We start from the raw sequence: 22,042 nt of genomic DNA, 5'->3' as shown, positions 1-22,042 counted from the left end.
AATGAACCAGTGAAAATGAAAATTATATGATTTAAGAATTGCTTATGTCATTATCTCAACTGGTGGAATTATGGCTTGAACATGTTTTGAATATGACCCCCCAGGGCTCAAGGGTTGGAAACTTGGTCTTCAATGTGGTGGTATCCAGAGGTTTTAAGACCTTTAAAAGTTGGGGCCTACTATGAGGTCATCATGTCACTGGGGGAATAATGTATTTCTCTTGGGACTTCAGTTTCTCTGTCTTCCGTCTTGCTGTGTGATTTCTCTCACACACACGTTTCCATTGTGATGCCATATGCCATTTGACCTTCACAGGAGGCCAGATAGAAGGAGTTATCCAATCTTGGACTTTCAGCATCCAAAGCTGTGAATTCAATAGGCCTTGTTTCTTTATAAAATACCTCAGATATTTTGTTATAATAATGGATAATGAATTAATTTACCTGGCATATATCCTCACTTCGTATAGTCTTGTCAAGACATAGAAAAGCCATTGACTGCTTGCTCTCCTTCTCAGTCTCACCTGATTATGAAAACTCATCAATGCTAACCTTTGTTGTTTATATACATCCTTCCACTATGAGGATTTAGTGTTTATTTAATATATATTATGTTTTTTTCAGAGTGCAGAGACATATTTCCCTGAGGTTGAGAATATTTATAATGATATCTAGTATCTAGTCAGTTTTCAATGTATATTCATTCCTCAAACCCCATATTTGACTCAGTTCTCTGTTGGTAAACAGCTAAAATTTTCTATGACATAGACATTTATATACAAACCAGTCTCATCATGAGCAATTAACAAATGCACTTCCAACTTCTCAAAATGTTAATGAAATTTAGACCTGGTACTTTGCTCTCATATAGTAAGTATACTTAGATAAATAAGCTGTCATATTTGAGTGGCTGAGTATTTCTCAGCATCATCTCTGAATTCTTCCAACTCCCTGGTCAGACTGGTGGTAGATTCAGTTCTTCTCATTTTTTTTTTTTAATTTACTGGTGCTTGAATAATTCTCATGAAAGTTACATACAAATGGGAGACAAGTTTGCCTTTGGGGAGAAATTTCTGACTTAGAGATCCATTGCTATCTTGAATTTATTCAGACTTGTCTGAGACAACCTTCTTAGAACTGTTCTTGATCATCTTTCCTTCAGTAGGTAGTACTTGGTCACTCCCATGGTCATTTTTTCCCCTTCCTTTCTTCCTTACTTTGGTTATAAGGGTCAGGAATAGCTTATGGAAGTTAGTTTATCTTTGAAAATATCAGCAATATTGTGGATTACCTCAGCCGGCAGGATTAAACATGATGCAGAATCTAGTTTAAACCAAGCAAGCATCAATAATGATAATTATTATTCTTACTCTTTATTAAGCACTTTATTAGGTGCCAGCTATAATTGCATAATTAATACATTGAATTCTCAAAAAAATCCTGAAGTTTAAGCATTTCATACCAACCCTTTGTAAAGGAAGAAGGGGAGGAAAGAGAGGTTAAGGAAGTCACCTGAGGTCACATACCAGTGGATGGTCCAGTTGAAATATGAGCTTTTATGTGCCCCATTTTCTTTTTCACTAATACTTACAAGAGAATATTGATACAGTTGTTCTTGTCTTGAATGAGGAGGGTTCTTGTGAGCAGATGAAAAATTGTGACCTGTTCACTAAGAAGGTAGTTCTTTTTCTGCTGTCACTTATTTGGAAGAAGATTCAGAATGCTAAGTTGTTGAAACCCTGCACATAATGAGTTATACAGAGGATTAACTGATGCACATGAATGTTCCTTTTCCTTCTAGAAAGATTTCCAACCTGCAGAAGCCTCAGACACCAACTGGGAATCGGTCACAAGTTCGAACTCGGTAAGTAATTTATTAATCCATTGCCAGTGAAAGAAACTGATGCAACAGCTAAAGTCAAGTCCAGAAGGACTCCAGCTGCATTAAGGACCTGTTGCTTGACCCTACATCATATCTCAGGCAGGGTATGTTCTTCCATTTTGATCAGGTTAGAATGATTTCTGTCAGACACCGCTTTGGGCCTTTTACAAAGACTTTCAGGAATTGCCAATATACCATTGTAGGAACTTGGAATAGACAATGACTTAACTATTTGTCCATTTCAAAGAATAGCATTTCAACAAAATGACTGTTCAGACTTCTCCAAGTGATTTGTGGCCCCAGTTCAAGTTGGTAATTTTGAAATGGCTTTCTGAATATTTTAGGAGAAGCTGTTAACCTTTGCTCTTCAAGGGTCATTTCAGCCTTGAAAAATCCCAGTGTTTACAGTAAGATAACTGTAAGCAGGTGAGTAGTTTCACAAATCAGCTGCATACAGTATTCTGTTTGACTTGGAGATAAAACATAACTCACCCTGAGGCTGTAAAATGGTTCACACCCCTTTTTCTTTTTCCTCCAAATTTAGTCTTATCTACTCTGCACAGAAAAAGCAGAACTTGCTTTCACCAATCTTACATATAGTACCTATGTACCAACAAAACACAATGTAATAAATGCAGTTGTTCATACAAAGGTCAGGAACATGGAGAAAGGATGTCCTTGGTTCTAAAGTGGGTCCATGTGGCCAAATCAGGCTTGATTTGTTTTTCAACACTGATATACTCTCTTTTGAGGATTTTCTTAAATTCACTCATTTGGCAGGATTTCTTCAGCTATGGATTCTGTGACTCTAGTTCACCCCGTGTGGCTGCTGAACTAGATAGAACATCATCTGATCAAGAGATCAGTGAGGTCTCAGATGGTAGTCTGAATGTTTTATTAGTTTGCTTTGAACATTCTAGAATGTATGATCTAGTTCAGAGTATGTGATCATTGTCAGATGGGTGAAAATCAGAATAGAATAAAGCTAAGCAGAAGGGCTGGGCAGTGGCAGCCTGAGGCTAATAACTCAAGGTAAATGCCAGCATCAGCTTTTACAATGAAGTTGAGTATCAAGGGATCCTCCAACTTCTCAAGCATTTTATGTATACTAGCTCAGAGTTGTCCAATTATTCCTCCACCACATGCAGAATTATACTTTAAAGGAGGTTTAACTAATTAAGGATAATCCAGGTTGTGGTAGTGGTTTTTCTCAGCACTGTAATAAAATGCCTGGCTCTCAGTTTTGGAGGTCCTAGTCTTTGATCATTTGTCTCTACTGCTTTGAGCCTGGAGCAAGGCAGCACATCATGGTGGAGCTCGTGACAGAGTAAAACCACTCACCTCAGAGCCAGGAAGCAAAAGAAGGGAAGAGGAGGGGTTGCATTCCCACAGTCCCCTTCAGGGGCAGATCTCCAACAATCTAAGGACCTCAATTTCCCAACAGCACCACCCTTGGGGGCTGCCTTTAACATATGGGGAACTATTCTAGTCCAGCTTTTTCACTGCTGACCAAAATACCTGACAAGAATAATTTTAAAGGAGGAAAAGTTTATTTGGGGGCTCCTGGTTTCAGAGGTCTCACCATAGAGAGCTGACTCCAATCCTTGGGGCGTGAGGTGAAGAAGAATATCAAGGAGAAAGAGTGTGGTTGAGGAAAGTGTCTCAGAACATGGCCAGCAGGAAGCAGAGTGTTTCCCTCACCATGAATAAAATATGAACCCTAAGGACATGTCTCCAGTGACCTACCTCCCCCAGTCATACCCTACTCACCTACAGTTTTCACTCATTTAATCCTTATCTGCAGATTAATGCACTGATTAGGTTAAGGTCCTTATAACCCAATCATTTCACCTACAGACATTCTTGCATTGTCTCACATGTGAGCTTTTGGGGGACATCTAATACCTAAACCATAACAGGAACATTCAAGATCCAAACTGTAGCACAGGTACTCAGAAAGAGGGGTTGCTCCTCTGTTTGAATATCTGAGAAAGTTTATCCCTGAGCCCCTATCCAGTGGAAATTTTTGGCTTTAACTATAAGGGTGTTGCTTGGCCCTGTTGGAAGATCAAAAAAGAGATAGCTTTTTTGTTTTCTTTAATAACCTAATTTTCAAGAACCTTCTGGAGTAGGATCAAGGGTTATTAGACCTCTCATTAAGTTTTATATAAACCAACTTTTTTGTTTAAAAGAGTTTACAGAGTATTCTTCACAAATTGTTATAATTTTAAAGGAATTTGATTAACTTTAGAAAGGATTTTTTTTAATATATAACAAACACTGAATGAAATTAAATGTATAGTGCAGCTGAAGGAGGCACACCCAATTGGCTCTTTATCTCAAAAATAGTTTTTAAATATTTACTTCAGAAACAAATATTCTTGTGTGTTCATTAGCTCCCCTAATGACTCATAAATATTTTTTTAACTATTATCACTGTGTCCATCAACTACCCCAAGTTAAAACTTGAAAACAGCTCATCTATAAGGACAAATTTGTATTTTACCTATGGTTTGGATTTGCTCTTCAGGTAATATTAGAAGAGATTAGACTTCCCTCTGCCCCTCGGGACTGAGAGTAACTTCAGAGTTTTCTCTTCAATATCTAGGTGCACACTATACTCCAGGCACTCTTAAGGGCTGTCCCAGAATACTCCTTGCAGCTGTTTTCCCCAGAGCTGTTACAAGAAGCTTTCACTTTTGTGGGAATGACTTGATTTATATCCCAACTTTTATTTCAAAACAGAGGAAAGCATTTTAATTTCAAAGCTTTTGTGTGTTATCATGCTTCTAATTTTGGTCAGCTCATTTTGAGTTTTGAACTCCTACACTTTAATTTTTTGATACAAGGCTAATTATAAATCATCTGTTAAGTATGAATCAAATAGACAAAATTATCTAGAACAACATGAGTTGGATGGGGACTCGGCATTATAAGTGTTATCTACCCTTAGCATCTAGTATCAAGAGAGTTGGAAAGACAGAAATTAGGTGCTTCTGTCAAGGCTAATCCCCCCCCACACACACACCACACACACACACACACACACACACACCACACACACACACACCACACACACACACACACACCACACACACACAGCTAGATTAAGGAGTTAAGAACAGAACCACCTATCAAGAACAGAAGGAACAAATATGGCGGCACCCAGATGAGAGTCATATCCACAAGATGACTATAGAAGATGTCTTTATCATGGGTAGAACTATTAACAAATCTCTAAACTCTTCAGTGACATATGACAAAGATAAGTGATTATCTGAACATGCCTGGGCAGAACATAGAAATGAATATATATAGAATAAAGTAATTATATATATATATATTTTTTTTTAATATATATATATATAATAAAGTAATGAAAGTAGCATGGAAGAAAAAGTTTGGTCTAGGATTAGAATGTCTAGTTACTGTGACAGGGCTTACTGAAAGTCAGATGTATGCTTTCTCGAGGTAAAAAACAACCATCACCATGGAAACTATCCCAATCTGGCCAACACAGTCACCAAACCATCTCATGCCTTCTACCCTACTCCCCAGCTCCTGCCCCCACTTCCTTTTACCTGCAGGACATCTTTAAAAACTCCTTTTGTGTTATACTCATGGTAGTTAAATGCTTTCAGGTTTATCAAATAACTTACCAGCCTTTGGACCTTGAGTGGTTAAAGAAAGGAAACATGGCCTGAGAGTGAGAATATAGTTTGAGAGGTTGGCTGTCTGAGACTCTATAGTGCATATTATTTCTTGATAGGACACTGCAGTTAAGTTTCAGGAAAGCAAGTTTTCATTAATTTCCATTCTCCCTTAGTGATAAGAGCTATTTGCCCTTGGGGGATCTTATTTGTTTGGCAGTTTCTTTAAAGACATTTAAAAAACATTTGAGGCTATGTGCTCTCTATTTCCCTGTTAATGGGTCATGAATTTTTACAGAGATGTTTGAATCATGGCTCATTTACCTCCAGATTGTACAAGGGTTAGTGAAGTAAGTGCTTGGAAACCTTATGTGGGGATGTTTTATTTCCAGGGCAAAATACATAATCCTTTCCAGTCTTCCAGTGGTGCTATATTCCTCATTTAAAGAATATTCAGGAATTTTTTAATGACAGCTGGGATCACTAGCAAGCCACAGCACTTTTTTTCCCTTTTAATAAGTTTCCCCTGTGAATCTTGCACTTGTCAGTCAAGAGAGTTGCATGGCTAATTATCCTGTTGACAGTAAATAAATTGGTTAAAGTGAAAAATTTTATCAAAATGTCCCTAGAATCTAGTGAAACAATGCTCACACAATATCTGTAAGGCTAGGTGACCTGGGGCAGAGGCTAAGTGTGGGAGAATAGAATGAATTAAGAAAACTTGCTTGGGTGGAGTTCAGAATTATAATTCTCACCATTATTAGTTGATATATGGATGACTAGGGACCTTGAACCAAGAAGTTTGATGACTTAACTTTTATATTTTCACACAGCCTGTATCTTTGTAAGTGATTGCAGTTCAAATGAACTGGAAGTTCTATGATCAGCTTAGCTCTGATTTCCAAAAATTGAATGACCGTCTTTTACCAATTCATTGCTCTTATTTTAGAGTAGGCAAGATGGTGCCAGATTGCTTTTGCATGTTATTTATACAAATGATGTATTATAACCATGAGCCTGTATATGTTCCTTCCATATAGCTGTATAAGTGTTGAATTTCACATCATTGGACTTTTTCTGAGTACACTGAACTGTGTGTCACTCTTAGGGGGTATCCTATCGCTCTTCATCTGTAACGGACTCTGCTCTCACTGTGGAGGCTTTGGACAAAAAAGTTGCAGAATTTGATACTGTGGAAGATCTGCTCAAGCACTTTAATCCAGAGTCATGGCAAGACGATCTTGAGAATTTGTATTTGGACACTCCTCATTATCGAGGCAGGTCATACCATGAACGGAAATCAAAAGGTAAGAAACAGAGGCTTGAGGGTTCTTTCTAAGTGGGATAGAAGTGTTAACAATAAGTGAGAATTAGTGATGTGACATTTAATTCATTTTAAACACATGATTGCAGTCAATCCATTATCACACATATGTTTCACAGCATTTTCAAATGAAGTTCTGTATTATGCTCAAATTGTATTTGTATATGACTAAAACTGGTTTGATTCAAAGATCTGTAATAGTTTGGAGTCCTTATGAAAAACATTTAGGTTTCTTGCTTCTTGATAAATAAGGCATTACTAACCCTGATTTTACAATTGAGGCAACCAGAGTCAGGGGAAGCAAATAACTTGTCAAGATTGCATGGCTAGTTAACACCAGGAAGAAAAGTGAGCATCCTGGTCTCTTCCCTACTTGGCTGTGCTTCTGCAATAACATACTGTGCCCTTCTGTCAGAGATGAGGGTTGGCATTATCCAGAACTGTCGTCATTGGCAGGGGAGTAACCTGTTAAAACCCTGGCCAAAACTCAGTTGGAAGATTTTTAACTTTATGCATGTGGGGTCCAGTCCAAACGTTTTTTATTTATTTATTTATTTACTTATTTATTTATTTATTTATAGTCAAGATCTGCTATGTACTTAGTACCAAGGTAGTTCACATACATGAAAGGTAAATGTCCCAAGTGAAAGGAAAAGAAGGCATGGAATAGTTTGGAGGAGCATATGTTCAATGGGAAGTTTCAGCAAAATAGAATGAAGAGAAAAGAGAGAGGAACATTCAGACAGAGAAAACATCATGAGTAAAAACAATAATACTAGAACTCTAAAAATAAATGTCTAAGTGATATGATCTTAGGAAAAGAATGTTTATTTGAATATATTACTCAAATTAATTAATAGAGAAATGACATGAATGACCTCTGGCTGAATAAAACTCTAATTTCTAGTCTGTTCTATCTTTGCTTTATTTGATAAGATTTGTTATTAAAATCTAAACTAGCGAGTCTCACAAGGCTGGCTTGCATCATTAGATGTGAAGATGTTTAGCTAAGATATGGCTTATTTCCCATACTTTGTAATATCAAGGGTACTTTTAAGAACTGAACCTGGGTTGCTTTAACATAACCAATAAGAACATTTGAGCCAAAATGACCAGTAAACTCCTGCCAGGGCTTTCTGTTCATAACTTAGGTCATAAATCCTTTATACTTAAAATCCACAGTTAAAGGGGACAAAAGAGTCACAGGGGCCCTTATGTTATGGAGATATGCCAGGTGCAGATCACTGTGACCCTCCAAATGAACCTCCTCAGAGCTCAGATTGGATTCAATTCAAAGCAAAAATTGCTTCTCTGTAAGGTGTGGTCTATTGGGGCCTCTACTAGGTCAACTTGAAGAAAGGAAAATATTCTCATGTTTTGAAAACCCCAGGAAAAATATTTAAAATGTTATTGGACAGCCAGGCATGGTGGCACACGCCTGTAATCTCAGTGGCTCGGGAGGCTGAGGCAGGAGGATTTGAGAGTTCAAAGCCAGCCTCAACATCTTACCAAGGCCTTAAGCAACTCAGTGAGACCCCCATCTCTAAATAAAATGCAAAAAGGCTGAGAGGAGCTGAGGCTGTAGCTCAGTGGAACAGCATTTGCCTAGCACATGTAAGGCACTAGGTTTAAGCCTTAGCGCCACATAAAAATAAAAAATAAAATAAAAGCATTCTGTCCATATACAACTGCCGGGTTTTGCAACTAAAAGGCTCAGGGGTCACTCCAGTTAAACTGGGCTAACTGGGCTGCACGAAATAACCACAAAGAGACACAAATACCTTTTTCTTTGAGGTCGCTGTGACTGTTCCTCTGACCTTAAGGATCCGCAGAAAGAGAGAGAGAGAGCGCACACACGTGCTGACCCCTTTTATTTGAGGGAAGCTATTCAAATGAGGCAAGGGGTCAGGATTCAGGGGGCTGAGTCTATCTTCATGATGTCCACTGTCAGCAGGTTGACTGACACCTGGGTAGGCCACACCCAAGGGCACAGTAAGAAGAGGGGACACACACAAGGCACTTCCATAGAAGATTCTATCCTAAACAGGGCAAGGGGTGATATTACAAAGGAACAGGTGAGCATAGCTTCACCCATGGGGCTGTAGCAAGACACACCCATGCACAAGACACTGACCACATTTCTGTGACTGAACGCCTCAGCACCCAGCCGGGGAGTGTGACCCAGTCACGTGTAAGGTTGGTCTCCCACATACAACTACGAAAAAAGATTTTTTTAAAGGGCTGAGGATGTGGCTCAATGGTTAAGCACCCCTAGGTTCAATCTCCAGTATCCAAAAAAAAAAAAAAAAAAATGGTTATTCAACAATAATGAGATCCAACTCTTTCTTCAAGCATCTTAACCACTGCATTTTCTTGAGGAAACCCTCCTTATCTCTCCTGTATTTCTGATGCTCCTCTACCCTTCCCAGAGAGTTAGGAGCTCTTGGGACACACCACCCTGTATATCCTATTGCTGCATTGTTATTCTACCTTTGCATTTTCTCTAAGGGAATATGTGATCCCAGGACCTCCTATGGGTCTTAACTCTGACTGAATACTTCAACCATATAATGAACACTAAAGAGATACAGATGCCTGCTCACCTCAGGCACAAGAACTCAGACTCTCTGGGAGTTGGGGCAGGAATATTAATTCTATTTATAAATATGTTGAGGCATCCAGTATTAAGAGACTCGGTATTTTAGAAATTAATAGCTTAAATTTATATATATATAAATTTATATATATATATATAAATTTATATATATAAATATACACATATTTTATATATATATATATATATATAAAATGTATGTGTGTGTATGTATGTGTGTGTATATACCATATATATATATATATGTATGTGTGTGTATATACCATATATATAATATACCTATATATATACACACACACACACACACATATATATAGTGTGTGTGTGTGGTGTGAGATAGAGAGACAGAGAGACAGAGACAAGAGACAGTAGGGATCAAACCCAGGACCTTGTTCAGGCCAAACTAGTGCTCTACCACTGAACTCTACCATTAACCCAGTGTATTTCTAAAGTTTACAGGAATCCACCCCATAGGCCAAGGAGTGTAGTTTCATTAAGAATGCCTTTGGTTATTGAAATAACCTTGTAAGAACATTCAAGGTGACATTTGACTTGATGTTTGTGATAGAGTAAATATCATCTCTCTCCCCAGTTGGCTTAGGTTTCACTTCTTAATCATTTGTTTAAAATGCCCTGAAGGCAGATTTGTACCATTTCATTTAACCCTGCCAAGTTTCTGCATTTGTATAAATGTGCTGATTTGTTTATCATTCTTCTAATGATGAACCACCTGTGTATGTCACAAAAGCGAGGGAAGCCAGGTTTAATATTTCAGCTGGTCTTTTCTGCTTTTAGAATTTAAAAATACAAACTTTATGGCTTGTGTCCTAATATTTGAAGAAGGGAACAGTGAATAAAGTGAAACAGAAAAACAGCTATGAATAATGGGAACCCATCAGATGTCTCCAAACCTTCCCTACTGTCAATATCCACGGCTTAATGATGTCATGCAGAAACACTCTTGTCATTTATTAATCTGGTGAGCATTTTTTATTTTGATTTACCCAGACAGATCAAAACTGGCATTTTTTTCATAATTCTAAAGAGCAGGATTCTAAGACACTTGAATGTGAATATATAAAACACAGAGATTTATAAACCATGAAATAAGATCACGTTGGGTAAAGAACTTGCACAATGAACCAGAAAGAGTTAATGTTTTGAAATTAAATTTTGTATTTTGCTTCTGGTTCTTCCCTTGATAGAAGAGGGCATTAATGATAGGTTTTCGTTCTCTTTGAGAGTTGAAAATGAGAAGCAAGAGGAGAGTTTGGGGAGGAGAGAGAAAACAATGTTAAGCTAGAAATTTGATGCATAAGGTCTACTTTATAAAATTCTCAAGTAACAGATAAGCTCAAACTTGACTATAAAACCTTCTGGACTGAAGATAATATAACAAGTTAATATATCCAGCTTTCAGTTTCCTAGGGGGTAATGGAGGGAAGGGTAGCAAATGTAATTGCAATCTCTAGATAACTGAGTTGCAAAACCCAATTTTTGCCAATAATTTCAACCTACTGCTTTAACATCAAAGATGCTCAAAAGTTTTTAAAAAATCCTTTTTGAAGTTCAAGTTTCATTTACTTTTTCTAATGGGTATGCTAATGAGTATAGCAAATTTGCACAAAATTAGGTAAAATTATATGGATGTTCTTTCTAGAAGCTGCATAATTACCACCTAAGCCATGGCATGAGCCCTGTAGTTCGAACTGAAGCTAAACTATGATTCACTTAGAAGCTCTACCTATGAACTTGGGGGAGGTGTATATTTCATCAAGCTCATTGCAAAAATTTCAATGTTTCTAAATTAAGAAGTAATCAACCCTGATCTTTACTAGAGTGGACAGTAACTGGGAGGTGATTTATGTAGATAACAGTGTGAAACCTATTCCTTTGCTTATTCCAGAACTTGGCTTTCTAGAATGGAAAGTGTGTTTGCCATTGAAAATCCAACACACAATGGCAAGGGGGGAGCAAGTTTAGAGGTAGTGATTAAAATATGAACAAAATCGTTATTAGTGACATGCATTATTTCTCAAATAATTTTCATTTTTAGGTACAATGCTAAAATTGATGTACACCACTCTTTAAAAAAAGTCAATATTTTAATATTAAGTGTAGTAGACTTCTAGATATTCAATTAATAACAATGAATGAGGTTTGAGATGTATGAATTTTGCACTCTAAATGATTAGATGTTTCCAGTTACTAACCCATTTCTGAGGATTTAATACCAATTCTGCTATTTTTCATATGACAGTTTGGTCTAAGATCTAAAACATTTGACTCTAATTTGCAAATTATTTATAAGTAAATAACAATAACTGACATAAGAAGCTGAGGAATAAGTGACATAAATATGTTTCATATCAAGATATAATTTAAATTGCTTCTGAATTCTTTTAGGTCAGAATACTTAAAAAAAAAAAAGAAGAAGAAAAAGAAGAAAGAAAATCATGTACTGTTGTTTCTTTTTCTTGCCATTGCGTGATTACCACATGAATACAAGTTTTGCTTTTTCAAAATGATTTAGAATATAGAAAATCATTTCAAAATATATTAAGGCATATATATGTTTTAGAAATTGGGTGCTTGGGGCTGGGGTTGTGGATCAGTGGTAGAGTGCTCACCTAGCACAGGTAGCCTTACTGAGTTCGATCCTCAGCACCACATAGAAATAAATAAATAAAAATAAAGGCATTGTGTCCATCTACAACTAAAAAGATATTGGGGAAAAAAAGAAAGAAAGAAAAAAAGAAAGAAATTATTTGACACATGCGTGAAAACTTTCAAAAAGCCCTTGACTGATACCAGTTATGAACTGGCTAAATCAGTCTTGAGATGCCAGCACTCTGTAGCTGCCTCTCTTTAAATTAAACAGGCAGAGGTATTGGGGACACCAAACCACAGAGGATTTATATTTCTAATTTTTGTTATTGAAATAGGGTTAGTTTCATGGGGTTTCCTGAACCCATGTGTTATGCATCAAGTTTTAGGAATATTCGAGTTGTTTACATAAATAGAGCAAAAGAAAGAAGAATGCTGTGGTGCAAAGATCATGGACCTGAAAGTCAAGCAAACTTGTAGTAAAATTCTAACGCAAATCCTAAAATAGTAGCTTTGTAGAAGTCACAGACCTCCTTTGTTTTCTGCATTTTAAAAAATGGCTATAATCATAAACACTTTACAAAATTGTGTTAGAAGTAGATAATAACAGAATATCTCACACTTAATGGGACCTTGATAAATGACAGCTACTATTATTATTATTTGCTTGCAAAGCTCTGCAGAGAACCAAGATATTTCTCTGAACTCCTCTGCACCCTTCTGTTTAAGGCTCTAAGATAATCATCAGTAATCTGGGGAAGCTCATACATTGTATCCAAATTTTGTCATTTTTAAGTATCTGCATAATCAGTACACTCATTAAAAGTTTACAAAATTATTGCCAAGTACTAAGCTTTTCTGGGATATTATTTATACAGAAACTTTCTGGCATCAGTTTTTCCCCTTATACTTTAGCCAGTATTTATGACCCATATGATTTTTAAGTATCTAGATTCCCCACTCACTCAGTGTCCAAGTAAACATTAATAAAACCATCTTGTTCTTATGATGTTGCATGTGTCTAGGAAGGCACACTCACAATATTTGAAGAAAATCTCACCAAAGGTATAAGGACATTTCCCTTCTATTCTGAGTGTCTCCTCTCCTTTCTCCTTGATGAGGTTGTCCATCTTTGGGGCTATCCTAACCCAACATTTCATCAGAGTTCTCCTTCCCATCTAGGCATATCTATGTCCACATATAGATTGATGGGAAATATCACTTGGCAGAGGGGAGACGTAGGTCACTTTTAGTGTGTGGGAGAACAGCAGTTCTTATTAAAAGTGAAGGTGTGTGCCTTGTGTTTTCTGTAACCAGGTTTTCTGTGAAGCATGGGGTACAGTATAAAATCCTTTTGCTCTGTGACCCACTGGAGTAAAGGACACTGCCCTGGTCCTACTGTACACACTTGCAAGAACTGCTGGGGTTGAGAAATCTGGCTCAAGTATCTTTACATGCAAAGAACAGTGTTAAGTCCTATGAAATTTACATGAACACACAGATCATCACCTTCTGTTGTCAATCAAGGTGGCCATGACCTTCCTTCCCTTGATCATCACCAACTGCAAAATAGGAGATGATTCTCTTCTTAATCTGACTTCATCTGTTTTACTCACTGTAACAATAACATTGGGTACCTCCTGAGAGCTAGGATTTGGACCTGTGCTTAAATTTCTTGACAGGAAAGTACTATCATTCTCATTTTATGTAGTAAAAGAAATAAATTCAGAAAGGTTCTGTGGCATCTTGGGAGTAGAGAGCCATGGCAGGAACCTGGACTGATTAGCTGCAAAGCCCAGGTTGTGAAGAACTCCATGGTGTCTAAAACTTAGATATTCACAGTCTTTAAGGAGAGAAAAAGGAATCTACAGACTTCCTTGACTCTTTATCATCTCCTAACTTTTTTCCTCATTTTTCATTTCATAGATGTGTTGCATACATCTCCCCAGTTCATGAGTTCCTAGGGTTCCCCAAATCTCCACAAGATGGTGTCAACTGGGCTGGGGTTGCAGCTCAGCAGTAGAGGGCTCACCTAGCATTTTGAAGCACTGTGTTCGATCCTCAGCACCACATATAAATAAATAAGATAAAGGTACATATACTAAGAAAAAGATGGTTTCAACTTCATGCTTAATGTCTTCAGATATTCATTTAGTCATCCACACATTTTCTAGTACATATTTATTGAATGTTTACTATACGACCATTGACTTTAGGCTGTAAAATGGGAATAGTAATATTGAAGATATTTGTGAAATATTTATGAAATTTATTGTATTTTATGATTTTAAATTTAAAATATCCTGATGTTCCTTCATTAGAAAGTATAAACTGTTCTTTCCAGATTTATTTGCTCTACCAAATTGAGGTCGAAATGTGAAAACAATTTTCACAATTATGTCTGATTTATAGACGAGGGAATCTGAAAATCACAGTGATATTGTAAAATCCATAAAGATGAACAGACTCCTCCTGGGGAATTTATGAACCTTGAAAAAGGTGGAGAGCCCCTGGTTGTGTGTCGTAAAAGTACAGTTATTCATATATTCCTCTCACCTCCCACCCCCACACCAAGCTTCATAAATCTAGTGTTGTGACATCAAAGTGAAGTGTTTTGCACTTTGCATAACATATTGTGGTGCTAGTTCCCATTTGGTGAAGGACGTGTTCCTTAGAACCTTGAGCTAGATGTGTGAGAGCCAGCCTTTTTGGCACCAGGCTCTACCCCTCTGTGCACTGCTTGTAGATCCCAATGGTCTTGGTGCCCTCATCTTTGTGCATCACGGTTGCTCCTTGGTAGAGCTGATTCTAGAACCTTAGTTTTTCAGCCTTAGCCTAACACCTTTGCACTACACCCCACTCCAAATTAGGTTAGAGAAAAGAGCCATTCAACATACAAGATGATACTGTACACGGTCCCTAAAAGATAGTTCGAATAGTTTCTTCCTTTCTTGATGACTATAAAAATTAAATTTAAAAAAAAATGGTTCGTTGGATTCATTTGTAAAGATACCTATTGTTTACAAAGAAATCTGGCACAACAATGATGTCATTTTCCCCTTGGCAGTAACCTGCTCCTAAATGTTGAAACCACATGATTTTAGAAAAAAATGAGCTTAAATGAGTTGCATTTGGACCTTCTGGTGGGGGCCAACCACTTGGAGAGGAGGGGTAAAAGATGGTGAAGTCCACTTGGGAACCTTACAGAGAGAAGATGTGCACAAAATTTTTTCTTAATTTTCCAAAGGTTTAGGTTCCTCAGCTTTAAGAGTGATGATGGTATACAGTTCATAGCATTTCTGTGGATTTCACACACTCATATGTGAAGAGCTTTTCAGGGATCCTGCACTAGCTATCTAATGGCCAGCATCAAAAAGACCAGGCTGACTCTCCCTTCTTCCACTCCTAAACCCTCATCTATTAGAAACTGATCAAGGGTGTGCTTTCACATCTCCACACAGTGCTCCTAGCCCAGAATTCTTACTGCAACCCAAAGAATCCCTGTGACTGGGAAGCACCTTGAGGCCATGGCTGCATAAGGAAGGGTGCTCCTTAGTGCACCGTGCAGTGTCCATCCTAGAAGAGCATATCTAGAGGAAGCCTTTGGAGACAGTGGAACCTTCTTAGTCTTTCTGGAAGATTGCTGATACACAGCTCCCCCGCCCCCCCCCCAAAAAAAATCCAAAACAAAACTTATTTTGAGGATCCATGAAAAAGCAAGACTCAAATTCAAGAGCAACAGAGGTATTAAGACATTCTTTATACCTGGGTGAAACAAGGAAGATAGGTGAAATTAATGGGATTTTCAATTAAATTTGGTATATCCTTGCTACTCTGTAATGTTCAACCATGTTCAACCACACAGATTGAAGCAGAAATGGAAAGGGCAATCCTTCTTCCTGGATTTGTACCACTTGCCCTGCCTCCCTCCAAGAATGTGCACACCAGCAGCCTCCCTCTGACAGGAGCGCCAGAAGCCTTAATTGCTGCTCAGCCTCCTCTGGCTCCCTGCTGTGCCATGCTGCCTAATCAGTCTTCTTTGACTGGAAACTCAATATCCCCTACAGAAAGCCTGCAATCATGCTTTGAAGTTATTTGCATCCAGTCAGAAGCACCTTTTAGTTCTAGTTCTAAATTGAGTTCCTAGGTGGTTTCAATCCCCTAAGAAGTAGGGCAGCTGAATTCTATTGCAGTCACAGGAGGCCACAGTCCTTAGTCACATCAGTGAATTGATGCATAAAACTGACAGCACTGTAAATCTCTTCATGCAGGTAAGAAACACAGTAACCAGCGCTGGGCATTACATTCTACAATGTGAGGAGTTTGATTTTTAGGGGAATAAGGCACATGTGCCTTATCCTTATTGGTAAGGGCACCTTGGGATTTGGCTAAATTCCTAGAGGAGAGGCATGCTAGAATTTGGCTTGGATCTCCTGAAGCCAAGGATGTGGCCACTCACTGCCCCAATTCCAGTTCAACATCCTACAGCAAAGCCAGATGTTTGCATAGTGATGCGGTCTTCTTCTTTCAAGCAGTGGGTTACCTATGACCCCACCTCTGCTCTGCTTGGTGTGAAAGAACATATGGAGAAATAGGAAGAAAGGATTTAATTTCAACTTTATCATTTATTATTCACCTTGGTTAAATAGCACCCACCTCGAAAGGGTGGGGACCACATTAAAAGTAAATTAATGGGTAAGGCGGCCAGCAGGGAACTGAACTAAAGTAGAAACTCAGTTCTGATTCTTCCCTCTTGTCCTTCTCTGCCTTCACGTGCATCAAGATCCCTTCTTGCTAATTGCACCTCTTTACTCCTCCCTGTTAGACAAATACATTTTCATTATCACAGCCAACAGATTTGGCCCTCTGCACCAGCCCTGTCCACAAGCCCAGTATTGCACAGGCCAGCAACAGTATTTATCTCAAGGTGACACTTGTAATGGATGATTGCTGCACTTCTTAATCCATTTATGTAATCCTTCCTGCTTTGCTTGCAGTTATTTCCAGGGCTTTAGCAGCAATAAAATGGTTCCTTTCCCAAGACAGAGTTCATTCAATTTAAATCTGGATTGATTATAGCTAAACTTATGACATGTCTTTACAAAGAAAGAAAAAAAAACAGCAATAAATTATGCACAGTGATTATTTTGCATTTATTCAGTCCCCACAGTGTCCTGGACTCAGCATATATCAGTTGGAGAAAAATCCATGCCCTTGAGAATCGAAGCACAGTTGCACATTTGAAAAGTACACGGGGCAGGACATCAATCCAGCTGCCATTTAATTTCCTATTCAAGGGGTCATCTAGCCATATGGTTGGTCTCTTTCTTATTCTCAGTGAAATTTGCTGACTCTATGGAATTCATGGACTCAGCCTACCATGTACCTTCATGTCCTTCAATCCCTCGGATGCATTCTACTAACCACATCCTAGGTTTCTGACCTCTGGCCCCAAAGTCACCTCCTTGCTGCTCCTCAAGCAGTTTTGGTTAAGACTAAGGTACTTTCAGGGGCTAGATCCAGGGTCAGCATGATGAAACCTGCCTAGCATATGTGGTCTTCTTCCTGTGGCAGGGAAGTGGTGGTGGAACCTGTGCAGACAAAAGGGCTTCCTTCCAACTGCATCCTTGTGAGAAGACACCTGTGTATGTGCGCACCAGACAGAGGATTTGAATGGCAAACAGTGGATGGTGGGATGGATTTGAGAACACCACTTAAAATACACTTTATGGGACACAACAACAAGTTTAATTCAAGCAAAGATTTATAACTTAGATTTGAAAGTTTCGAATGACACTGTTAATTCATTGTAGTCCCATCAACCACAGTCCTTGATAATCATTTGCATGAAGTCATCACCAAATGAGAGAAAGAGGGAGAAATGATTTGATTTTTTTTAAATGTCAGCCATATTTTAAAAGGAAAAAAACGAGGGTAGAGGCAATCAAATAAATCAAGATGAATGATAAAGGGCTGGTATTAAATGAGTACCAGGCACACTCTGTATTCACCCCTTCAAATGTTTACATATTATAAATGAGGAAACAGAGGTCTGAGTCAATAAATAACTTTCCCAGTAAAAGGAGGCACAACTGTGATAAAGCTGTCTGTCATTTCCCTGCCGAGCTCAGGCATTCCCACCATGGAGGACTGCCATCGAGGACCCAGGGCACAGACATGCATCATGCCCACAACAGAAGACCATTTCCTTTAACATTTTGGTTAACTTTGGAGTTAAAATAAAACTAAAACCTTTTCTCTCCTCATGCTTCCTTGTAGAAACTTCATTGCCAGATATGTATGTTGGAGTGATTGTCCCTAATATGTCATTGATATAATTAAAATTGTATTTGAGTAATGACTTTGAGTCAGGATTTATTTAGAAGCAAGAGGCAATGTATTTGTGTTTCTTGAAGATAAAGGCAATTATTTTAAATTGCCAACTATTACATTTTCTTTCCTCAGAACTCTTTTTTTTTTGCATACAAAAAGCTACCAGAAAATTTGAGCCCAGATACAGACTTTTGCAGGTTTCGTATTGTTTTGTTTTTGTAGTTATTTTTGAAGGGCAGATACGATCAAAAGACAAATAGTTCTTCTACCTGAGGAGCCCTGCAATTGAGAAGCCAAGGACAGATTTAATCCCTCAGTTTGGGTTGTCTTTTGCACAACCTTCCCACTCTATTCCCAAAACACATGCTGATCATTTGTGCTTATGAGTGTGTGTTTGCTCACACAGTGTGTGCATTTGCCCACAGTTGACCTGGACAGGCTCAACGATGATGTCAAGCGTTACAGTTGCACTCCCAGGAATTACTCAGTCAATTTAAGACAGGAGCTGCAGTTGACCAACGCGGTCTTCTTTCCACGTTGCCTCCTCGTGCAGCGCTGTGGAGGAAATTGTGGCTGTGGAACTGCCAACTCGAAGTCCTGCAGGTGCAATTCAGGGAAAACTGTGAAAAAGTATCATGAGGTATGTCACTCGCCAGTTTCTTGTTCTGATGCTACATTGAATTCTTTTCTAACTACATCAGCTCTGTAACCTTGGGGCAAATGGAAGACAGTGCTGCTGAATGTGGTTGTTCAGGTAATTCACTCACATGAGGGAACCCAGCCACCAGGATGATTGGGAGCTGAAATTCTACCCCAGCTAGTCTTGCAAGCCAGTATCCTGACGAAAGGCTAATCTATTCTGAAAAAGGGACTTTGTTTTCTAATTTTCAAAATGTACCATGTGGTCAGTAATAGCCTTGTTAGAATATATAATCAAATGTATGGTACAATAATTTCACAGCTTAGCTGGACTCCTTTTGGGAAAGATGATGCAATAAAGATACAGGACAACTGAAAATTTAGGTTGCAGTAAGAAAATGGTAAGGACCAAACTTTAATTTAATTATTTACAAAAAGGAAGCGTAACAACAATGGCAAAATATAAATTATCAGAGACCTTTTCATTCTTTAAATATGAAAGTACTTTTTTCTAAAATGCTTATTTTTCTGAAATGCTAAATACTGGTTAGTCCTGCCTGGGAATTAGTTCTTGGATCATACAAAAATAAACAAGGAGAAGGAGAGCAATTGAAGGAGAGCAGTAACCTTTAATAATACTGGTAACAAATCTCTGTGAGCACTTACAAGGTACGCTTCAGAGCTTGTCCACCATGTTGTAAAGGGGTGTTATTTTGTTCTCCTTATGAGTGGGTAAACCAAGGCCTATGAGGATCAGTAAGTTGACTAGCATAAAATAGTCAGCAAATCATAGAGCCAGGATATGAACCCCTATCAACTGGTTCCAAAGTCTGTGTTCTTTTTTTTTAATTAATTCTTAGTTTTAAAGTATATTCCATTTTGATTAAATTATACAAGCACAGAATATTAGTCTAATTAGGACTCATTCTGTGGGTGAGCACAATGGTGGGATTCACTTAGGTATTTTTATATGTATACATAGGAAAATTATGTTAGATTTATTCTACTGTCTTTCCTGTTCCTATCTCCTGTTTCTTCCTTTCTTAACCCTTTGTCTAATCTACTGAACTTCTCTTCTTCCTCTCCCTTCCCTCATTTATTGTGGTTTAGCTTCCACATATCAGTTAAAACATTCAACCTTTGTTTTTTGGGGATTGGCATATTTCACTTAGCATGTTAGTCTCCAAATCCATCCATTTACTGGCAAATGTTATAAAGTCATTCTTCATTTCATTGTGTATATATACCATTATTTCTTTATTCATTGATCTGTTGATGGGCATCTAGGTTCATTCCTTAGCTTAGCTACTGTGAATTGTGCTGCTATAAACATTGATGTGGCTGTGTCACTATAATACACTGATTTTAAGTCCTTTGGGTATAAACTAAGGAGTGGGATAACTGAGTCAAATGGTGGTTCCATTCCTAGTTTTTTGAGGAATCTCCACACTGCTTTCCAGAGTGGTTGCACCAATTTGCAGTCCCACCAGTGATATAGGAATGAGTGTTCCATTTCCCCCACGTCCTTGCCAACATTTTTGTTACTTGTATTCTTGATAATTGCCATTCTTATTGGTGTGTCTGTGTTCTTATTGCTAGTAATGTGCTTTCTCTATTAAAACATATGGCACCGTATTAAATATAAAAGAATAGAATTAAGGGTGTTAGAGATGCCCCTGACTTTGAGAGTAGCTCTAATTGATTCTTGATTATCAGCTGCTCAAGTTTAGAGACTTGGTTTTCACATATGTGTAATAAGCTGAGAAATCATACCAGATAACCCAAATAAAATAGTAACCATGAAATGCATTTTGCAATGTATAAAACATCACGTAGAAATGTTTAAAAATGTAAGATGAAATATGAAGAAAACATTATTTTTAGGAGATACAATTTGCATTGCTTTCCAGCAATATTCAACAAAGTAAAGGAATAGATAGATGGTTTTCTCTAAATAAGATCTCCAGTTTTGAAAAACTGACTTTTGTGGATGGACTTTTTTTTTTTTCCTTATGGTGCTCGGAAACCCAAGGCATTGATACATGCTACTTCTCTTCTGTACTAGAGCTATACTCTGTACTACCAAGCTATACTCTGAGACCCAGTTTCTTTGATTTTCATCCTGAAAATAATGCAATACTAATAAGTGGTAATTTCTGGGTTAGATGAAAATGACATGTCATAACTGATGTTTATAGCCTAGGAAATGTGGAAGGTCCTGTCACAGTATTCAGGCCCACCGTAGGCAGTGGAAACACTATTTCAGACCCACATAGGACATATTTTCTTAGCCAGAAGAATTGCTTACTCCACCCCACTGATTTCAAAGGAAAACAAAAATGTTCTCATACCTAGAGAATGCCATGGTCTGTATTCATTGTGTTTTATTTTTATCTGAACTGATGAACTCTAGATTGGCTATTGCCCTTCACATTTAAAAACCTTAGTTTTGTAATGTTTAGTCATACCCCGAGGATAAATGCAGAATGCAACAATCAGGTTAGAGTTAAAATAATCTAGGAAGTGACAAGATCTCTACCTAGTAATAACTGTGAGGAAAAGCATTCAAGTTTAGGGCTTTGATGTATTTGTGGAGTGCTTTATTTTTATCTTGACTCTCTGCTCAGATAAAAGTTTCAGCTTAGTTTTTTTTTAAATTTCTCATTGTAGAAATGGCAGAGTTAATCATACACCAGAAGGACTCTCACCAGGGCCCTCACTCCCCCATCCCCCCTGAAAGTTACCTCTGAAGAAGTCTGAAGAGCCCTGTTACCCTCCTCCTCTTAGCTCCTTTCTCTACTGCACACAATAACGGTCACCTATAAGTTTCTGTTCACAGTTAATATCTAGAGGGGGAAACCTCTGATCTCTTTGTCATGAGTGAGTCTACAATGTTGGCATCCTTTTGCGAGTACACTCGAAAGCATCTCTTTAAAATGTGTCCTAATATCTTCACTTCCAGGCCCGCAGAGCTCTATATAAATTCACTCTGCC

The 22,042-nt window shown here is 38.0% G+C and overlaps 1 protein-coding gene across 3 annotated transcripts in view; it reads left to right on the top strand.

Moving 5' to 3' along the window:
- Positions 1 to 22,042, top strand: part of Pdgfd (platelet derived growth factor D) — a 230,606-nt gene that overhangs the window by 200,386 nt on the left and 8,178 nt on the right. For 2 of the 3 annotated variants that reach the window (XM_077797705.1, XM_026392496.2), the window contains exons 4-6: positions 1,801 to 1,863; positions 6,640 to 6,838; positions 18,835 to 19,049. In XM_077797705.1, coding sequence (XP_077653831.1) covers positions 1,801 to 1,863; positions 6,640 to 6,838; positions 18,835 to 19,049 — 477 coding nt within the window. The remainder of the gene's footprint in view (positions 1 to 1,800; positions 1,864 to 6,639; positions 6,839 to 18,834; positions 19,050 to 22,042) is intronic. The other variant, XM_026392497.1, reaches the window with a different exon arrangement.

Source organism: Urocitellus parryii, chromosome 4 (genome assembly GCF_045843805.1).
Source record: "Urocitellus parryii isolate mUroPar1 chromosome 4, mUroPar1.hap1, whole genome shotgun sequence".
In the NCBI taxonomy this organism is placed as follows: Eukaryota; Metazoa; Chordata; class Mammalia; order Rodentia; family Sciuridae; genus Urocitellus; species Urocitellus parryii.
The sequence above is the reverse complement of the archived record's forward strand: the minus strand, read 5'-3'. Positions and strand labels throughout refer to the sequence as shown.